Source organism: Haliotis rubra, unplaced genomic scaffold (genome assembly GCF_003918875.1).
Source record: "Haliotis rubra isolate DU_JTF1 unplaced genomic scaffold, ASM391887v1 Scf49, whole genome shotgun sequence".
Classification (NCBI taxonomy): Eukaryota; Metazoa; Mollusca; class Gastropoda; order Lepetellida; family Haliotidae; genus Haliotis; species Haliotis rubra.
In genome coordinates, this window is record NW_025767179.1 from 2,652,288 (window position 1) to 2,673,931 (window position 21,644).

At 37.5% G+C, this 21,644-nt stretch overlaps 3 protein-coding genes across 4 annotated transcripts; 2 read left to right on the forward strand and 1 right to left on the reverse strand.

Moving 5' to 3' along the window:
* Window positions 1-1,606: 1,606 nt before the first annotated feature.
* On the forward strand, window positions 1,607-7,852 carry LOC124291385 (transcription termination factor 3, mitochondrial-like). The gene is given in 6 exon segments (XM_046728370.1): window positions 1,607-1,789; window positions 2,989-3,668; window positions 3,671-3,895; window positions 4,705-4,772; window positions 5,667-5,762; window positions 6,440-7,852. Coding segments are annotated over 5 exon segments (1,332 nt in total). The 5' UTR covers window positions 1,607-1,789; window positions 2,989-2,998; the 3' UTR covers window positions 6,713-7,852.
* Window positions 7,853-9,332: 1,480 nt separating this feature from the next.
* On the reverse strand, window positions 9,333-16,535 carry LOC124291384 (protein archease-like). The gene is made up of 9 exons (XM_046728369.1): window positions 16,449-16,535; window positions 15,099-15,123; window positions 14,594-14,604; window positions 14,202-14,233; window positions 12,521-12,602; window positions 12,125-12,207; window positions 11,544-11,596; window positions 11,277-11,313; window positions 9,333-9,889 (listed from the first exon to the last, which is right to left on the reverse strand). Exons 1-9 carry the CDS (start codon window positions 16,519-16,521, stop codon window positions 9,800-9,802), a joined length of 486 nt encoding a protein of 161 aa, XP_046584325.1. The 5' UTR covers window positions 16,522-16,535; the 3' UTR covers window positions 9,333-9,799.
* Window positions 16,536-16,744: 209 nt separating this feature from the next.
* Window positions 16,745-20,101, forward strand: LOC124291329. 2 transcript variants are annotated; one of them, XM_046728307.1, is made up of 4 exons: window positions 16,745-16,857; window positions 18,097-18,736; window positions 19,556-19,680; window positions 19,987-20,101. In XM_046728307.1, the coding sequence occupies exons 1-3, from the start codon at window positions 16,786-16,788 to the stop codon at window positions 19,669-19,671; spliced, it is 828 nt and encodes a 275-aa protein (XP_046584263.1). In that variant the 5' UTR covers window positions 16,745-16,785; the 3' UTR covers window positions 19,672-19,680; window positions 19,987-20,101. The 2 variants fall into 2 exon arrangements, with proteins under 2 accessions (XP_046584263.1, XP_046584262.1); XM_046728306.1 differs by having other exon boundaries at window positions 19,556-19,662.
* Window positions 20,102-21,644: the final 1,543 nt, after the last annotated feature.

The following is a 21,644-nucleotide window of genomic DNA, read 5'->3' on the forward strand; positions in this document are numbered from 1 at the left end:
ATGAACAAACCAAGGGGATGGTTAAGAAAGGAACATATGTAAAGACTTTTACATCTTTTATCATATACATAAGAGGAATAGCTAACCACGTTTAAATGAACAAGAAAAAGTCCTATGTTGAAAATATTTTCGTGTTTTAAACTGTTCGGTTAGATGAACAGTGAAGTGATGCCAAACAGATACGCGTGTAGTCCAACTAAGATACGCAGTAACAATTGTTTATCTATTCAACACTTTATTTACATGGTAAAACCAGTCGTTTTATGTTCTGTCAAAAGGGCGTCAAACGCCGATATACAGACGTATTACCTGGGTCTGTCATTAACGCTCCCAGTATTTTTGTATCGGGTTTTGTATAAGGTTTGAGATGGTCTGTCTGGACACGCTGAAGTGCCTTGCCACATCATGCTGCGATGTCCGTTATTGTAAACGGCCGATGGGGTTGTGTCGTTGAGTTTCTGTCTTTTCATTCTCTTGCCGTCTATAGTTGCTTAAAGCCATGCATGTGGAGTACCATTGATGTGGCTTTTTAAAGCCTACAGTCATAGGCTTCAGCTCTGGGTGATACACAATTTCATGATGCTCGTGTATTTCATGTAGGGTGCGTTTTAGCGATTCACAACAGACGTGAGTGTAACGTTACGTTTTTGTTAAACGTTTATTTTTTCAAACGTTTTGTCGTCGGCAACCATTTCCCCACATTCTGGGATTCAGCATGGATTGGTTTGTGTCAAATATTTTCCTAAACTTCAAATTTGTCCTATGTCAAGTTTCTTTCTTATATTTTAGTCGTTCAAATATCAGGCAGTATTTTGTTGGCTCACAGTAATTGTTTCGGATGCGATAAAAAGCCGAAAAATTTACTTACTCTTTTTTTAATTAGTGCAGTTCTCTATTTTAACGCATAACAAAACGTGTTGTCTTTTTTCCAAACCGGCTAAGTATTTGAACTTGAATTTGCACCATCGGATAGGGAATTTTTAATGCTCCACATTTCTGTCGATGGTAGATACAGTTCCTAGTCAACGAGGTTCTCGCACAACGTTCACTTTTCAGGTCTTAAAAAATGTAGACGAGTAGCATTATTCGGGTAGCGACGTTGGCCAATAGCAATTAAGCTTGGCCCGGCCTTGTGATGCCATTTAGCTAGGTCTTATTAACAGTATCATTCCATTTTGAAACTAGGGTAGCCCTTGAGAACCTCGACCAGACCAGACCCTCGGCCATTAAATCAACGGTTGATTCTTTGTTATTCCTCCAAAATTGCTGTAATATCATGCAATACATAAAACACATATATCAGTAGTATTGTATTATTGCATTATATATAAGCACTATAACTAGATGCATTCAGCTAAAGCGTTACTCTTTCATCTTGCATCCTTCGTCATTTGTCAGTCTCGAAGAAGAAATATACATGTATTCTGAAATATTATCTGTTCAGAAAACTAGGTAGATGTTAACTATCACTCATATAAATGTATGTCTTTAGATGTTATAAGACGTGCGTTTCTCGGCTTCATGTGTATGTGTTGAAAGACCTCACTTTCTTCTATTTTATCGTGGTGTGCATGGTGTTAAGTCTTTAGAGTGACCTCCCTTTGCATGTTCAGACATGTGTTCATGTTTTGGCTGATCCGATCAGATTGTTCAGTTACTTCACTGTTCAGAGGATTATTTTAACTTACAATGATACGAATTTGTCAAAATGTTCACTATGCATTTTCTTTGACGTGATCATCACAAGACATACCAATTCGTGACAAGTTTGATATCATTGACAGATTTGGTACGTATTACTTGTAGACCTAGTAAAAAAAAGGATAGTTTCTTTCAGCTTCAAGGCTAGTGCAATTTACACATTCTGTTTACGTGATATATTTATATTTACAGTTTTGTGGCATACAAAGACAGGCTGATGCAGAATTTTTAAATGGGTGTGCACACTATACCCAAGCTACAAAGTTAGAATATGGTAACCGCTCATCCCTTGCTACAAACCTCTGGATCTGCCAGTACTGCGATCGTTAAAGTTAGATGCAAGTCAAGATGGCTATGGACCCTGAGAGCTGCGAAACCATATCTATTTGTTGCTACCTTTAAACAATTATAAAACTGATTTGCAGCTGTACAGTTGTATGGACAGCCCCTTTTTATTTTCAAGTCAGAACTCTGATAAAAATCAGCAACACATTGTACATGCCTCAGTAAAGTGTGTTGTGTTCGAACCCAAGCAATATGCAAACTTTATATGGCACTAAATTGTCTTTGAATTGGAGTACTTATATTTTAGGTCATACAAAATATATTTACTAATTTACTAACTACCAACCATCCATTATAGATTTGTTATCGATACATGATGGCAACCAAAAATCTGTACCCTTGGAAATTTTTCAACCCAACAGATATAAGGAAAGTTGTTTGATTTAAAAAATATATATATATACACATATTCAAACACAATTGTTATATGAAACAGATTATGTTCTAGTTTTCAAGGGCATATGGTCCATGTTCTTAATGCAATCTATTAAGAAAACACTATGAAACGGCCAGTCACTCTGTATTGTGCAACAAGTGAAAATTAAGATCCTTTCTTGGAACAGCACCCGTGAAGGTCCAGGTTAGAATGAACCTTCAGTAACCCATGCTTGTTGTAAGAGGCGTAGTAACGGGATCGGGTGGTCAGGCTCGCTGGCTTGGTTGACACATGTCATCGGTTCCCAATTGCACAGATCGATGTTCACGCTGTTGATCACTGGATTGTTTGGTCCAGACTCGATTATTTACAGACCGCCGCCACCTAGCTGGAATATTGCTGAGTGTGGTGTAAAACTAAACTCACTCACTCACTCTTTGAACAGCACAGAGTTATGGTTACTGCTGCAATTTCAAATTAGCAGCAATAATTCAAGGTTCAGTATTTAGTTGTTAATTAGAAATATTATAATGTTAATTGCAGATATCTTGTATCAGTATTTCCAGATCAGCTGAGATGATGGCATTCATGGCAGCAGCAAGAGCTGTCCTCCACAATGTGCATCACCTTCACAGTGAAGTGACACTGCTCAGACAGGTCTGCAGAAGGGTCACATTACATAGATTGTGCATTTCTCATGTACGCTGCCATGTATCAGTGAAGAATGGTCCCAGTGACATCAACAGTCTACATGATGCCAGTAACTCAGATAGGACAACTAATCATGATCAATCTACCACTTCTTTGGAAACATCTGACATCCATGTGGAAGAAACTGAAGCTGATTCCTCAAAGTCTATGCCATATGCTAATGCAAGCCATGCTCTGAACAAAAGAATAGTTAAGGGATATCCAGATACCTTACATCTGGAGCAAGCATCAACTGTGGGTATGGACTGTGATTCGGATGATGAAATAGAGTCATCTTGGATGTTTGAAGAAGAGGATAAAAGTTTAGAACTATCTGGTGCAGACTCTGATGTAATCAATTCACATCAGATTTCAAAGCATGTGGTAGAACCACAATACCATTTATCTGCTTATGTGAATGAATCTGAAACACTATCCCAGCTTGTGAGACTGGGAGTTGATCTGACTCAGTTACAGAGAGTTAAGGGTGCAGCCGATATGATCATTCAGCTGGATTTTGAGACACAGGTTAAACCACATCTGTTGTTTTGCATGATATTGGTGTGCCAGATTCGGACCTAGGAAGTTACATTTCTAAGAACCCTAAGATCTTTAATGAAGATTTAGAGGACTTGAGAGTTAGGATAAACTATATGGAATCCAAGAAATTTTCCAAAGAGTCAATAGCCCGCATAGTATCCAAGGCTCATGTGTTCCTATTGATGCCAGTGAAGATGGTTGATGCCAAGCTGGGATACTTGCAGCAGGAGTACCGACTCACAGGTAATTAGATGTGGACCTGGCTAGCTATTCTTGAAACGTTCGTAGCCCTACGAATTTCTTAAGCCCATTCCTTACACACAGGCAACGATCAAAGTAAAGAATTCTTAGGGCTACGAACGTTTCGAGAATAAAAGCTCAGGTCAACATCAGCCTTGATTATCAAGTGTATTAGACCCCTATTCTGTAAGGGAAAATGTTTAGAACTATATTATATTCAAAAGAGACTTCACTAAGAAAAGGCTCCAGTCAGATTACATCCATATGAGAGAGAGAATCCCTGTGCCCAGAGAGATGGAAAAGATGAGCTAAAGTAGGTTTTGTTAGAAATGGGTCCAGAGTATTTAGCAGGAAAAAATAAACAGGATAATGTATTTTATGGTAAATTATGACTGTTGTTTTCAGGGGTTTTTTTAACATTCAGCTAAGTGTAACTAGTTTCACATTTAGTTATGTGATGCAGCTCTTTTATATTGATGTACACAATTTGGTTGACTGTCCCCATTTTGTTGTGATTACTGCACTACCGCAAACAATGATGCCTGTTGAGTATTAATTTTTTACAATATTGTAATTTTAAATGTTAAATCCCAAACTTTGTATGATGTATTTAACATAATATCAAAGTCGTATAACTAGATTATATGTAATCTCCAAAAATGATACATTTACTCAATCCATGCTTTTGCATTGCACATGACTGACAATATTTTCAGCCTGGTAAAATCCTGGAAGCTGCATGTAACAATGTGCATATAGAAGTAATATACAGTATGACAGTGTTAGATTTCTGGTCCTGCTGTATGTTCCAGGGAACGAGGTGAGGGCTGTGATAACAAGACTGCCTAAGCTGGCCACATGGAATCTACAGAAACTCAAGGCAAGTTGTTGCGAGGAACACCAGTTACCATGGTGACATACTCTGAAATATTTTGTTGTCCCAAGAGCCTCCCACAGCTGAGACTACAGGAGCTATGTTATCTGTCATCAATGTCTCTTGAAGCAGTTTATTGCAACAAAGAGAAAATTAAACATTATTACTGCCTTGAATGTGATGTATATATTCTATCAAATTGAGAAGTTCAGATCAAGGTTTTTTCAAACTGTCAACCAAAATAGTCTCATTGAAATACATTGTATTATGATGTTTTTAGAAAATATTTCATGTGCAAATCCCACATTGAATTTTAAAGACTAGGGTTCTGATTTCCGTGTTTTGGAGTGACAGTGACACATTTCAGTGGGCTGTTTTCGTTTCGCCTTGATGATGTATATCATATGAAGCCAGTGATAAGTGTTTTTGTAAAGGTTTTCTGGACAAAATGATAACATATCTACCTCATTAGACAAACTTAATGAATTACCACTACATATTTAGCTCATAATGAAACGTATGTCACCAAAGATGGATGAAAAGTAAAATTACTTCAGTGTATGTATTATGTGCACAGGGACAAGATTTCAATTTGTTTTAATTTCAAGTTTGCCACAGTGCACTCACAAAGATGTTTTAGGTGTGCATTTGGAAAAGTATGTTCAAAATTGTTGTTTCATTTTTGTTGTCGAGAATGAATGTGTTTGCAGAGATTACAGAGTGTCATGAGATATATTACTGTTTGTGTCTGCAACCACGCAATCTCATTGTAATCAGACATTAGTACTCACTACTGCTAAACAAAGTTTTGTGGGAATGAGAACCAAGATCTGATTTTGATGTGATTGGTAACCATGGTAACCATGATAACCCCAGTAACAACTGCCATATGTGTTGCAGGATAACAGATTCTACATCAAGGAATTCCTTGGGTTTTCTGATGCAGAATTAAAGCAGATGCTTGTGAAATATCCCAAACTATATTTTGACCAGTAAGTATTTCACAGATTGCTTGCATGTAATGTAATCCAATATTTAGTACAGAAGTGATTTTGTTTCCAATAGTAATGTACTCAAGTTGTGTGAAGTTATGGTTTAATGACTGAAGTTCATTAATGTGTCTCGTTTGCTTCTCTTGTAGTTCATTCTAACATGGCTCCTCAACCATGTCAACATGGCAGGTGATGAGGTTTCATTTATCAGTATTGGATGATTGGAAATAAATTATCTGCTGCCAAGGTTTCATCATCAAAATAGAAAAAGTGGTCCACCAGTCTGTCCTTCCTGAAGTTTAGTAATCTCAGATTGTTGGTTTTGTGTTCAAACTGAGGGTCAAGAAGTGTGTAGACGGGTTGCGATCTCTCAAGCCAGGTCTTTCCACATCTGCTACAGTATGAAGTCCATTTTGGATTATAGCATGTGTCACATGATGAGCAAGAGTTTACAATCACGAGACACCGCTCAACCAAACTACATACTATTACCAACAGGATGTTATGATATAGCTGTTGTCCTGACAACTGTGACGTAAAACAACATTCACGCATTTCTGGGTGGCATGTTGGTAAAAGCATTGGCTTGTTACACCAAAGAATAGGTTTGTGTCCAGTCTGGTCTTGGTGTCCCCTGCGATGAATAATGTCAAATGACTCACTTCTTGTATTTCAGACAAGTACGGCCTTGGTAGAAAGTTTGACTACCTTTACAACACAATGGAGATGTCCCACAACAAACTGGTGGAGTGGCCGCAGGTGTTCCGCTGTCGTCTCCACATCATCCAACAGAGGCATCGCTTCCTGCTGAGCGTGGACCGGGCTCAGTATGAACCCACCAAGGAGAACTATGTGTCACTGAATGCTCTAGTCACTGGCTCGGACCTGGCCTTCTGTGAAAATGTGGCCAAAGTCTCAGTCTTTAAGTTCAATAACTTCCTGAAATCAATTTAGTTGATTGAGGCATCCTTGAATACCGTGTCCATTCTGTTTTGATAAATCCACAGGACACTTTTGCCTCCACAACTCTGTCATGAGCCCAGTTGACAGACACCAAACTATAAACAGCCCTCCAGTGAATTACACAAGAGATACGAGTGGTGGAGGTGGTGATTTCACTTCTGAATTTAAGCTGTGGTGGTGTATCAGTCCAGTGTATTTTCATGATAGAATGGATGATCAATTACTGCATTGTGATAAAAAGACACAATATGTCAATATATGGAGTAAAAAAAATTGGAAGCTGAATTTAACCTCCTCCTGCATGAATGAAGCTGGGAGGGTCTGCTCAAATGGAGCAAGCCATTACTGGAACTTGGATTCCTTGTGGTGATGGAGATGATTTCAGTGCCAGCAGTAATATCTTGATGAAGATATGTGTGGTCAGTTGAAGTGGGTGGTTGTCTTCAGGCATGTTGTAATAAACCATTTTCTGGTGCAGACAATGATGATGTTTGAAATGTTTTGGTGTGATAAGTAGTGAAACTGTTTAGACATTTCCTCTCATTTCTGCAGTAAGCCTATCCATCTACTGCAGTGTGTGACCCTGGGTTTGGGACTGTGAATGATGAATTTACCACCCATCAGATACACGTCCATTTGTTAAAAAGGCACAACATTATCCAGACAAGATAAAATGGTTTGGATATCAATTGCCATCAGTTACAATATTGGTGCTGACAAAAACTTCAGCATGTTCAGGCTTGGACCAAAACAACAACCTCTTCCAGCCTTTATTGTCCTTTCATGAAGTCAGTTTTCTGCCTGCATGGATAAGTACATCCCAACTCAACCATGGATGGCAACCTTGACATCTGGAAGGAATATTAATATGTGTGTATGTGTACTTGTTACGATTGAACTGAATAAATAATCACCAACAAATACTTTCCCATATGTTTACTGTATAAAACAGGTGTCAAGGTCAATCATGATATACACAATAAGTCACAGATACACAAATGGAAAACTCTCTAAAACCAGCGTATGATGATTGCTACATAAGTCCCCAGTTCCTAGCCTGATGGTAATCAAAAGGGTAAAACAGATTGATGATGGATTGCAGGGATTTACAGGACACGAATTGATAATGGATGCAACAAAAGTTATTAGCGCATCCACAGGGACGCAGAAAAAGTCCAAATACTTTTTGTAAACATTCCAGTCAAGAGTTTGCTACTAGCTAAGTTATGGTATCATTTGCAATTCAATTACTGTAACAAATAATGTGATAATCATGATGCACAATACAATAACAGTATTAATAATAATATTTAAGTGTCTGGACCCCCATTTTGTTGTCCAGGACCCTTGAAATTTAAGAGTATGAGTCCCTGGGACCCTTAAAATAAGGACTGAAGGTAAATCCCTGGGATTGCTCCAGTAAGTGGAACGTCCAACTTCTCTACAAATCTCTTTTATTGCCATTGCTAGTACATGAGTCAATAGGTAATTTTGTATTGTAGAGATTTGTTCAGAAATCAGCAGCAGAAATGTTAACCAAATGTTAACTTAAAAGTTAAGCAAATTTACTAGTCATTTTCATTTTTAATATGAAAGCCACAGTTATCCATTTTTAGAGTGTCCAGGGCACTTACTACAGTATATACAGTATGTCAGAGTGAGTTTAGCATTATGCCGCCTTTAGCAATATTCCAGCAATATCACAGCTGGGAACACCAGAAATGGGCATCACACATTGTACCCATGTGGGGAATTGAACCCGGTTCTTTGGTGGATGAGCGAACACTTTAGCCACGTGACTACACCACCGCCCCTAGTATAACAGAAGTGACAAATATGGGTTGGTGTGGTAGCCTAGTGGTTAAACCCGTGTTCGATTCCCCACATGGGTACAATGTGTGAAGCCCATTTCTGGTGTCCCCCACCGTGATATTGCTGGAATATTGCTGAAAGCGGCATAAAACTAAACTCACTCACTCATGACAAATGTTTCCACTTTGAAGAAGAGCCATCCTCCATTAGAGTAAGGTTGGACACAGTAAGGATAACCCTGACTCAAGGCACAAGAGTGGTATGTCCAACATGCTCAAAACAGTAAGCTATACATCAAACCTGGGAAGGTTTCAGGAAACAGACTATAGCAGCCAGTCTAAAAGAAAACTGGGTTATTTTGGTGAAATCATAACAAGACTAGTGGTTGTATTCTGTTGTCATACCATACACTTAATATTAAACCTATTTGCACTTAAAGCTATTTGTGTTGGAATATCCAGAAGGCATCCCCAGGCAAACATCTGACGAAATACCAAGAAAAAAACATGTTTCCCATATGAGATGACAGTGAATCTTGTTTTACTGCAGAATAGAAATTCATTTCTGAATTCATAAAAATACGCCTAACAAAAGTAGGTTTCTGCAACCAGAGATATATTATTAAGCTGTTTCATAGTCACATGGAATATAAATGCACTGATGTCAGTATTTACTCAATTGTAATTGTAATCAGTTAATTTGAGTAATGTGAGAATTGGTCTCATCTGTTTATTTTCTAATTAAAACACATGAGTCTGACTGTACATTTGTCAGAACAAAAATTGAAATTATTCCAAGATTCATGCCTTAAAAATATTTTATTATCTTTGCTGTTAGGTTTTCTTATCATCTAAAAACTTCCTTGCTAGATTCATCACAGAAGATGAATAAATAAAATATATAAAATAAAGAAGAAATAAGTTTGCTCTTGACATGGTTAATAATTGTTTTCAGTTCCAGTTGTTGACATGGAAATATTGATTATCTTCGAACTGTCCCAAACTGGATGGGTTCTTATTTGATGAGGACGTGTGGGGTGAGAACTGACCTCAAACAATCTATGCTGTTTCAGCATTAGTCAGCATTGGTGACTAGGTTAATTGTGTGTCATCATACCCCAATGGAGTAGAGTCGATGCTCACAATATCGACCACTGGACTGTCTGGTCCAGATTCAATTGTTTGCAGGCCACCATCATACAGGTGGAATATTGGTATAGTGTTTGGTATCAAACAGTCTTATACATGCAGCCTGCTGCTCCTCCAACTAGATGTCGATGATGACAAACAGGTCATGTTTATCTTCCTTCTCGTGTATCTGCATGTTGGAGTATGTGATGGCCTTGACCTCTGTCCCCTGCAACAACAGTAGGTCTCAGTGTCCACACACAACATACCATTAACACATTCCCTTCAACACTTTCTTGTTTTAGCCTTAACCACTTTGGTATAATCAATAATAGTGGGGTGAAATTTTAACATTGCATCCAAGGCAGGACTTAAGTAATATAATTCATGCATGTTTGTTTGTGGCTGTTTGTGCTAGTCCAATCTAATTAAATTTGATCTTAGTGCCAGTTGATGCTACACTACAAACGGAAGCAAGAACTACGGTTTGATTATTATGATTGGTGCTCAGGGGCGGATACAGCTTTTGAGAAAGGGGGTGGGGTGCACTATTGAGAAAAGGGAGGGTGCACACTTCATTTCAATGGTAATTTAATAAACTTTCAGGACAAAAGGGGATGCACCCCTGCAAAACACACACACACACACACACACACACACAATCCGCCTATGGTGCTACTGCAGGCAGTTCAACACTGATAGTTTCCTCAGACTTTGTTTACGGACTTATACTGCCCAGTCCTGTTTCAGCCCTTCAAGGTTAATGGGGCAGACAGGGCAACAAAAATCTACCTTCTTTTCATGCTTTTGCCAGAGATTCAACCACCAACCTTCTGCTCTCAGGGCAGATGCTTTATCTTCTAGACCACCGAGGTGTCCCTTCAAGGATTCACTAATTGGCTAGTGCAACATACTATGCCAAGCATTGTATCATGGTCATGTCGGGACACACTGACCGGAGCCTATGCAAGTAGGTTTATCTATGAGATCGGCTTATCATGTTGGAAGCTGTAGTATCAACGAAGACCCAGTAAACAAGGATTTCAGCTTCTTTATGCTTTCTGTGTAATATTTCTGTACACAAGCCAGTACCTTCATCAACCATCAGTCTTTATCAACTATGATAACAAAATCTGCTGTAGTAAGTAACAGCAGGAATGTTGAATCTCGGCCTGTGGCACGCGCTGGCAGTAACCCAGGCATGAAGGGTAAGACTCTTTCATTACAGGGGTTGGGTGTGGCAGAGATTTTAGATGCACCAATGTACTGAAAATAGACTCTCCCCTAATACTTCTCATATTTTTTGGTTGGCCCTCTCAACATGCATGTACAATTTATAATACTAGCTGACAAGAAAAAAACAAGAAAATGTCAAGAAAGCCAAACATATGTATTTTCTTAATTTACCCACCCTTACATATTTTTGGGTGACCCTTCCCTGATTTTATCCCCTTACAGAAACACATAAAAAGCTGCTAACAGCGGAGAGTAAAGAAATCACCATACACATTAAGATGTATTTTGACAACTACTACACATACAATGATGTAAATCATACAGATATTAACATTATAACCTGTCACCATTGCCACACTGAGTGTAATGCACAAATTTACCTGGGGATGCTTAGATATATCGAAAGGTTCACCATAGCTGCAAATAGAATTAGATACAATTATGATACCTGCAATATGTGAAGGAAAAGTAATAATGATAACAATTACATAATCTGACAAAATTTATCATCTCAAAACAGATGCTACACAGCAAAGAGCATAGAAAACTCTTTATGAAGAATATTTCAGATTATCTTGATCCTCTGAATGTTATGCTAAGGGTGATGAGAGTAGACATCTTCTGTAAATAACTATAAGCTGACTTACCCTTCAGCTTTGATCCTAAAGTTTTCTTTATCAAACTCTGTAATTTTAACTACCTGAAAAATTAGACACAAAACAATAATTTTTAAACAAATGTGATTGTAAAGACTGGCCATGTTAAGGAGCAAACTCTGTGTAAAGCTCTCAGTACCCTATCCAGTACAAGCTGGGGAAAATGAGGATTAGCTATGTTTAGAACCATATTCAAAAGAGACTTCGCTAAGAACAGCCATCCAATCAGATTACATTCATGAGAACCCTTGTGCTAAGAGAGATGGAAATGGTGAGGTCACCCTGAAAGGAGGCTTTCATGGAGAATGGGTCCATATTATTTAGCATAAAGAAATAGAATGAATAAATGGGATAGGGTACCATCCCATTAAACTGGTCCAACAGAGCTATTAATGGTTAATCAAGCCAAACAGAGCTATTAATGCTGAAACAGGTCCAACAGAGCTATTAAAGCTGAAACAGGTCCAACAGAGCTATTAATGCTGAAACAGGTCCAACAGAGCTATTAATGCTTAAACAGGCCCAACAGAGCTATTAACACTTAAATGTCTAGTAATTTGAAAGCATCTTACCCTCGGTATAATGTATGGCTCTGCAGAAAATAGGAAGAGGAATTCATCTAGGAAGTGGAATAAGAGTGACATCATATCTTCACCTGCAATAACCATGGAAACATATATGACATACCATGGCACTTCATTGCTCTCCATGACACATAATGGCACCTACAATCAAGGAAATGCCACCCATCAGTGAAAACAGGAGAAACCAGGTCATAAACCAAAGAAATTGAGTCAAAACACTAAACAAAGACTCTTGAATAAACACGTCTTTGCATTGTTTACGTTACTTCATATAGCCTATCATGGCTCTGCAGTTAAGGTTGTATGTAGTAGTGGACTTGCTTGATAATGATATTCCTCTCCAGCAATAGTTTTATTAAAATGTAAACTCATATCTCCCCTCACCTTCAGCCTCAATCTCGTGAACTTCTAGCATCTCCACAGTGTCATAGTCTGTGGTCATGTAGTTGAACATCGCAGTGGCAATCTGATAAAAGAAGAGTTTGAAAACCTGTTCATATTGCAAATTGACAAAATCAAATGTAAATATAATTTTAAAATCCTGTAAATGCTTTTTATAGCATTTTTTTCCTCATCTACCGACCATTTATTTATTATCTAACTGATCAAGATCTTTTCCCCCACCCCACAAAATTAGCCTGTCCTAAGAGGTACAAAGATATTCATATGGGAATATCTAAAACAATCCTGTTGCTAACAATTACATGGACAAAAACATATATATCTTGACAAAACAACTGAGAAGAAAGAATTGAATGAGCAGGGGCATTTGTTAGAAATTAAGAGAAATAGGTACAGGAGTACAACTGTTTCCATAAACACATGATAAAAACATGAAAAATCACAGGTCAAGCCTATACAGCAGTGACTGAGTAAGTGAGGTTTTACACCACTTTTAGCAATATTCCAGCAATATCATGGTGGGGGACACAAGAAATGGGCTTCACACATTGTACCCATGTGGGGAATTGTCCCGAGTGACAAGCGAACGCTTTAACTACAAAGGCTACCCTACCGCCCTCCCTATAAACATTGATCATGATATACACAATAAGTCACAGATACACAAAGGGAAAACTCTCTAAAACCAGTGCACGATGATTGCTGCATAAGTCACCAGTTCCTAGCCTGATGGTAATCAAAAGGATAAAACAGACTGATGATGGACTGCTCCAGTAAGTGGAATGTCCAACTTCTCAACAAATCTTTTGTAATTTTTATCGCCATTGCTAGTACATGAGTCTATAGATAAGTTTGAATTGTAGGAATTTGTTCCGAAAACAGCAGCAGAAATGTTAACCAAATGTTAACTTAAAAGTTAAGTAAATTAACTGGTCATTTTTGGTTTTAATATGAAGGCCACAGTTATCCATTTTTAGAGTGCCCCAGGTCACTTACTACAGAAAATATGGTATGTCAGAGTGAGTTTAGTATTATGCCGCCTTTAGCAATATTCCAGCAATATCACAGCTGGGAACACCAGAAATGGGCATCAAACATTGTACCCATGTGGGGAATCGAACCCGAGTGACAAGCGAATGCTTTAACTACTAGGCTACCCTAACGCCCTCCTATATGAGATACCTGTTAACATATTTGATGTTTTCAAATACTAGCCAAGACCACACATGCCACATTCAATATCAGTTACACAATGGGAACAATTTTCACATGAAATCAGAGATTACATCAGATACAAACACCAGGGCTGAGAGGAGTTCCACGATGGTCAGGTGGGTAGCCATGCATCCACAAACCCACAAGTGCTTGCATAATATACAAAACATATGTCATATTATGGCATGCTGACACCATGTTGTGTCTATACACACAAGTGACTAACATGGTCCACAGACCCACAACAACCTGTTGTTTCAGTTGTTTTTACATTGTGAGATCATCTTACATCACAATAAGTTCAGTAGCAATGCCAGGTGGTACTGCTCTAGTGCCACTCAAAGAAAAGCTGAAGATTTTTAGTTGGGACTCAGAGAATAGATGCAGAGAAAAAAATACTCCTCCCAAATCATAGGCATTCTCATCACTGTGAAAGAAGTGGAATTACCTGTTCAAATGCTTCTTGTTGATTATCTCCCCCTGTCTGAGTTAAGGATAGTACATGTTGCAGTTACAAAAATACAATATATGATCCCTTATCAAATTGATTTCTTTAATGTGATTATAATGTCCAAAACTTGATACCAGGTCCAGTGAATAATAAGATATAAAACGTTATTCCACATTTGTAACAATTATTGTGTCTGTGGTTTTGTAAACTATGTAAACCAAAAATAAAAGCTCATGAAACATAATGTTGTTCAAATCTAAACTTCTAGCAGTTTTTTTAAAATCTTTTTTAATATATGGCATCAAAAACAAATTAACTGTAAAGTTTCTAAGATCTAAGATATGTTTTCGCCCTGGCATGCTTTCTACTAGATATGCTATGAAGGATACATGTATGCAATCTGAAACATAACAAAACAATCTCATTATCAGAACTGTATAAATATACATAACAAATCATTTTAATTCAGGAAATAACTTTTCCTAAGTTGGTTCCACAGAAAGTGTTTGGAAATAATCTGCCAGCACACTACCAGTATCATCATACTAGCACCATGAACTGAGTGATATTGAAACATGTTGTCATCAAGATTACTACTTTGACAAAACTCGACCCATGAAGATCCGGGTTAGAATTGTCTTCTGTAACCTTGCTTGTCATAAGAGGCGACTAGTGGTCAGGCTCACTGATGTGGTTGACACATGTCATCGCATCCCAACTGTGTAGATCGATGCTCATGTCGTTGATCACTGGATTGTCTGGTCCAGACTCTATTATTTACAGACAGCCACCTATAGCAGGAATATTGCTGAGTGTGGCATAAAACTAAACTCACTCACTAACTGACTTAACAACACCTATTAACAGTGTCTGCAGTTGATGTGTGGAACTCACTGGACATCAGCTGTATGGTCCAAATCTGAAATAATCCAAAACGGCTGTGTGAATGTTTGACATGACTCACATTGCTCATACTCATACAGTAGTAATAAAATAAAATGTTATTACACATGCATACAACAAGATTAAGTAAAATAAATAAATTGTCATGACATATTCTGAAGGAAAATGTCAAAAGGGTTCCAAAACATTTGATTGTTGGTTTGGTGTTTTAGTTTTCATTTCAAGACATGCACTTCACAGAAACATTGACAAAGGTTGTCAGGAGGACTTTTCACCTACAAAGACAGAGTTTATGTAACAGGGCTCCAGATAACTTTAGGGGGTGTGGGTGTACTTACACCTCAAATTGCAAATGGAGGTATACTGAGAATTTTGAAGGAGTACTGACATGTTTTTGTGTGAGCAAGTTGGTGATGTGGTTTGTTATTTATAATATTAAACAACTTTTCAGCTATTAAATTTTATATATGTTAGACGTACAAAGGTATTTATGTGCGTACATGATACGCTTGAAATCTTATATTATATCATACTTCACTGAATTTTAGGCGTATATTACGCCTGTACGCCCCTTATCTGTAGCCCTGTGTAACCTGGAAACTACATCATGTAGAATCTCCCAGAATAGAGGTATACCAGTAAAATCAAATGTCATGGCATTTGTGTTCATAAAACAATGAGGGGGAGTGAACACTAGCCATGATATATTCCCAAACCTTCTTGCAGAGCTGCCACTGTATAGCTGGAATATTGCTGAGGGCGGTATAAAACTAAACTCACTCACTCACTCTTGTACGGAAAGACTTCTGCACGTATCCTCCCCCTAAATTTCATTCTAGTCAAATCATATCACCTGAATATATATTCCTCCTCTGATAAGGACGACTTTAACATGTTTCTTTAATCATATTTGAACATACTAAAAGACATATACAACTTTTATAAGTGCCACTCAAATAAATGTTTCCTCATCGTTAAAATTTAGGGGGATACGAGCGGAAGTCTTACCCTAAGATTCAGGAAAGTTGTTGTCCGTATGTTAATGTTATTCTAAGTATGATATATTGTAAGATCACTGGAGTCAATCAATCATGTTTTCTGTAAGTACCATAGATATTCATTTTTATAATTGACTTTTCAAAGGCAGTAGATACCTCACGAAAGTACTGAACAATATAGACATTGCACCGTGATCGAAAATGGGACAATCTTGTCAAATTGCACAACCCCCTGTAAGATTATTAATGATCATTCGGCAAAACAGTAATATCACCCTCCATGAACAAAATCAACACTTAAGAAAATTATTAGGCCTACAATATAGCATAAAACAAAGCTTACATTCATATTTGACTTCTGGAATTTCGGGGGCCTCTCCCTCTTTCAGTAGCCTTCCCACACTTTCATCGTCCATCTTGAAACCGGAAACTGCAAGTGCTTGGGATATTCAAAAACTTGTCACAGAAGTATATTTGTTTTATGTGCTGTTTTCAACATGCACGTACGAGATCAAGTGTATTAAACTCTTTGAACTCTCGATGGCAACCGAGAGTATTGCTGGATGTAAAAATATTTAATTCAACTCTGTATTTTGCTAATTAATTGTTCGGATTGTGATACTCCCGGAAGTTTTAGTTTTATAAGTAACTTTGTTTCCCGGCTACACCAACGCTTGAAAATGGAGTGCAGTTTGAATGATTCTTGTATTGACTTGGAGAATTATGATACATCGTCGATAATAAAACTGCAGGTATCTTACTTAGCTCGTTCGATTAAGATCTATACGAACTTCATTAAGAGAAGTACAGAATCGCAGGAAATATTTTGTATAACATCTGTGATAAACGGAACATGTTGACACAAGTTACAACCAAAACAAGGAATCTAGTCTTTGGAAATTGTTGGAAGTACTGCAATTGGTGGCATCGCAACGACAAAAATAGACATCGCAGTAAATTTGCTTGTATTCCAATAGCATAATGCCCGGTTCCGAATTCACCCATTAAGGCCATTTGTCAAATGATTTGATTCAGGTTAGAATAGTGGGCCCAGAATAGTTTCAAAACAAATGCTTTTCCAAATTGACGAAGTGTGATTGGGTGGTCAGAATCCATGATTATAGATCTATAGACATTTTCCAGTCCAAACTTTATTAGTTATAGGCTTCAATTCAAGATTGAGTAATGCTGAGTATGGTGTTAAACAAAACACAATATACAATCTGTTCATGAATGCAGATAACTAGGGCAGTAATGATGCATCAAACTATCGATGGATTGCTATTGTTGAGTCTCCATTTACTATTAATCGATGGTAGAAACGAAAAACTATTGATGCATCGATAGTATGTGTGATTATCGATAGTTTAGTAATTGACTTCCGTTGATAAATGTGCAGCACAATATACAAAAGTACCAGATTCATTCAGTTTGATTTAGAGTTATCTGCCCCTGTTACCTGTTAACTCTTTACTTGATCTGGGTTTCAAGTTTCTTGTCAGTCATTAAAAGAGACTGAAACAGCTTCAGCTTGTTTCTATTTCATATAAACTATACATTCATTTGGGAAATAACTTCAAATGAGACAATTCAAGGAGAAAAAACTATTCCAATAGTACTGAAATAGTTGGTTGCAACAGACTATCGGTATCGCAATAGTATGTTGCAATAGACTATCACTATCGCAATAGTTGTTTCCCTCTCAATATTCACCCCTACATATAACCTTTATCCCATTAGCTCCTGTTCTTGACAAAATTGGTATTCAGTGATTACAATGTGAGATCTGTCACCACATTCTGGTATCATGGATTGTTGACATGTAGTTTTCAAAGTTGTCAAAATCCTATGATTAGATATATAGCTGCAGTATAAATTGTTGCCAACCCAATCCTTCATAACAAAACAGTATTAATTAACTGTGTGACTTGATTCTTGACATCCACTTTCTCTTGTTATCAATTATACATCTCAACATACATTTGTTCCAGGCTCAGTTTAGAGGTTATCTTGTTCGGAAACAAATGAAGACTTTGAGAGACACCTACTTGGGCCTTGTGAAGCATATTGAATCAAACAAGACTCCATCTGTCATCTGGGAAAGAACCAGCCCTTCTTTTCCCAAATTTATTAAGCACAAGAAATTGGTCAATTTTGACCACACACAAAATGCTTCATCTCCAGAGATCAACAGTAATAAAGTTTTAAATAGAGAGAGCCAGGGTGAAGTGACTGACAGAGTCAGCGATATTGATACAAGAGTGAAGACAGTTGAAATACAAACCAACGCTGAAGGTGATTTGCTTCACCAACTACCTCATGGCACTGACATTTGTTGTTTACATAATGAAATGTACAACCATAGTACAGATGGGACATGTTCAAAAGTGAATAACCAAAACATATCCCCCATGGCTTGTCAGTCAGTAGATCTACCAGTACATGGAACATCATCTGAACAACCAGTGAAACTACACGCCAAGAAAACAGCACAAGTGGTGATGGATGGAGAGACTCCAAATGCTGCAAGTGTTCCTCGCCATCAAGACCACGACGGTGACAGTGACACCTCCTCCTTCACTGAGGTCACATCGATCTGGGAAAGTCAGCTGGACTCCAGAATGAAACCAGGTCAGTCATGTGTTACCTTGGAATTATTATCTTAACTGAAACTAATGTACTTAGTTAGCTAACATGTTTGGTTTTAAATTAAATTTAGAGCTTTCATAATTGGATTTTACTGCCTCTAATTTCAAAACAAAGTAGCTTTTTCATTCTCCTTATTATGTATTCATAATCAAAACTGCATTGTTTTGTTTATCATAACAAAACAGGGTTTTACTTTGGCGTACAGAACTAAGGGTCTTGAGTACCCCTTGTAACTAATTTCAAGAAATATGGAAATTCTGTTTACTGTATGATTTAAGAATCCTTACTCACAGTATACTTCTCAAGAATTACTAAAGTGTATAATTTTTTTCTGCATCCGATTTATACATTTGTGCTTGCTGGATGCCTATCCCTGAGCTGTGTAAACACCAAAACAAGCAAAGCAAATCCTATCTGTAATTAGCAGTACTATGACTAGTGCTGTTTCCTCATAAGAGTCTAATAACCAGAACCTCATCTGCAGGAACACAATCAAAATTCCCAAATTAGAATTCAATGCTCAGTAGTTATGCATCAGAAACATGGATTTTTTCGAGACTCAAACTAAACCCCCGACAACAATTTTAGTGGACCTCAACTGAAGTATTGAAGCCAAAGAAACAGGCTAACTATTCTCGAAACGTTCGTAGCCCTACAAACTTGTTATGCCCATTCTCAACACATTGGCTACGATCAAAGTTAAGAATTCTTAGGGCTACAAACGTTTCGAGAATAAGGGCCCTGGTGTGCAATTATACTGGTGTCAGATTATGTGCTAATTTTCCATGTTGACTGTTTCAGAAAGGGAGGAAGTCAAAGACATCAACTCTGCATCCATACTGGAGGTCAGGAAGAACATTGCCATGGAACTGCTCTGGGTACAGCAAGCCATCAACAGCAGGAAAAATGTGAGATGACTATAGATTGTGGGTTTCAGATTCACATATATTAAGGAGCAATAACCATCATTATGTATGTTGTTTCTTTTGTGTCTGTGAAATATATAATTTATACTGCACATAATCAGACTCATTATATTGCATATTACATAGGTGAACTTAAATTGACATGGGTTTAATTATACATACATCATTGTAATCTTGGAATGATTTTACTGGAGATTTATGTTAATGTCCCTCATATAGTAACTTTTTGAGCAGCAATATGCATTATCATTGACGACAAAATTTAGGATTAGGAAACTGTTATCTTAATATGTTTTTGTATTTCAGTATCTGCGGTTGAAATCACAAATGGAATAACTGAACATGGGCAACATGGAAGACAAAAGATAGAATATGAAATATGTATTATATAAAACCTTAATAAACTAATATTACAAACAAACTCTTTTTGTGTGTGTTGTTTTATGCTCTTGGACCTTCCTTTGACCAGAGGGGCGGTGCGGTAGCCTAGCGTTCGCTTGTCATGCTGAAGACCCGGGTTTGATTCCCCACATGGGTATAATGTGTGAAACCCATTTCTGGTGTCCCCTGGCGTGATATTGCTGGAATATTATTTTTATTTATTACTGGATATTTATATAGCATACATATCCACGCACTAGTGCATGCTCAAGGCGCTGGTATTTTTTCCCTCGATCATTGGATGTCAATCTCAACGGCACATCTTATTATCAGTCTCAGCTCCCTGGGGAGTATACAACTCTTGCTGCCACATGGTGCCCCGAGTTATTGTGGATTTCCCATCCTCACAAGGATCCTTAAGAAGATATTGCTAAAAGCGGTGTAAAACTAAACTCACTCACTCACTCCTATGAACAGATTTGAAAAGTCTGCCATCATAATGCAATACATAATGGAATAACGAAGAAAGCTTCCCATTTCTCAGTGCTTCTTCTCCAGACAATGGAAGAATAGCTGCAATGATGATCAACCATTTTCATACCTTTAGAGTACAGAAAAAAAACCATTCTTAAACATGTCAAGTATTGTGGCCAAATCATTAATATCCTCATTAATGTTTCGTTAATGGGAGAGATTATACTTAAAATAATAATAATAATAAATAGACTGAACAGTAATCTCAAGCAAATGGCTTTGATTTGTTTTGTTTGTTTTACACCACACTCAGCAATATTCTAGTTATATGGTGGCTGTCTGTAAATAATCGAGTCTTGACCAGGCAATCCAGTTATCAACATCGATCTACGCAATTGGGATACGATGACATGTGTCAACCAAGTCAGTGAGCTTGACCACCCGATCCCATTAGTCACCTCTTACGGCAAGCATGTGTTGCTAAAGATCGTATTCTAACCCAGATCTTTACGGGTACATAGCTTTGAAAATGAAGATGACCTACATGATTTGTTCAATGAATCTTGACAGGGTGGAGATAGGTACTTCTTCTTGATTGTTTTTCTAATTTACCAAAGAATATGTTCAGGTCTCTATTGGAGTAAATGTATGTAACCATTCTTGGAACCACCTGTCATGATATTGTCAGAAGACTGTTTACAGCTCCATTAGAATATACCCACTCAAGAAGATGTCATTTACATCTCAGAAGAAATTCCTGCTTGTAATCCTTAACATCTTATGCTAGTTGGGAAAGGAAACTTAATGGGTCAGACTTGTTAACTTGGTTTTAATGACCTTAAAAATCTGAGTCATGGTCACAAGATCAGGATAAGACTAGATTATTTACAAGCTGTACAGGGCTCTGGAATATTGCCAAGCATGGTGCTAATCAGCAAAGACACATAGAAGAAATCAATAAACTGAATGGAAATAATGTCTTTTGTGAGGGAAGATCAGATCAAGATTTGGATAAAAATTTAATTCCTTTTCTTTGTGGATTTTTATTCATCTGAAAATAATTTTAGGTCAGGCCCTCAAACAACAGTTACATGTCATCATATATATAC

What these genes read in the sequence shown, in the direction of transcription:
- LOC124291384 (XM_046728369.1), bottom strand. Translation starts at nt 16,521, where the DNA reads ATGGACGATGAAAGTGTGGGAAGGCTACTGAAAGAGGGAGAGGCCCCC. An exon ending in TCCAGAAGTCAAATATGAAT is followed by an intron (nt 15,124 to 16,448) that starts GTAAGCTTTGTT and finishes GGATTATTTCAG; the next exon opens with ATTTGGACCATACAGCTGAT. An exon ending in AGCCATACATTATACCGAGG is followed by an intron (nt 11,597 to 12,124) that starts GTAAGATGCTTT and finishes CTAATTTTTCAG; the next exon opens with GTAGTTAAAATTACAGAGTT.
- LOC124291329 (XM_046728306.1), top strand. Translation starts at nt 16,786, where the DNA reads ATGGAGTGCAGTTTGAATGATTCTTGTATTGACTTGGAGAATTATGAT. An exon ending in CGTCGATAATAAAACTGCAG is followed by an intron (nt 16,858 to 18,096) that starts GTATCTTACTTA and finishes CATTTGTTCCAG; the next exon opens with GCTCAGTTTAGAGGTTATCT. An exon ending in GGACTCCAGAATGAAACCAG is followed by an intron (nt 18,737 to 19,555) that starts GTCAGTCATGTG and finishes TGACTGTTTCAG; the next exon opens with AAAGGGAGGAAGTCAAAGAC.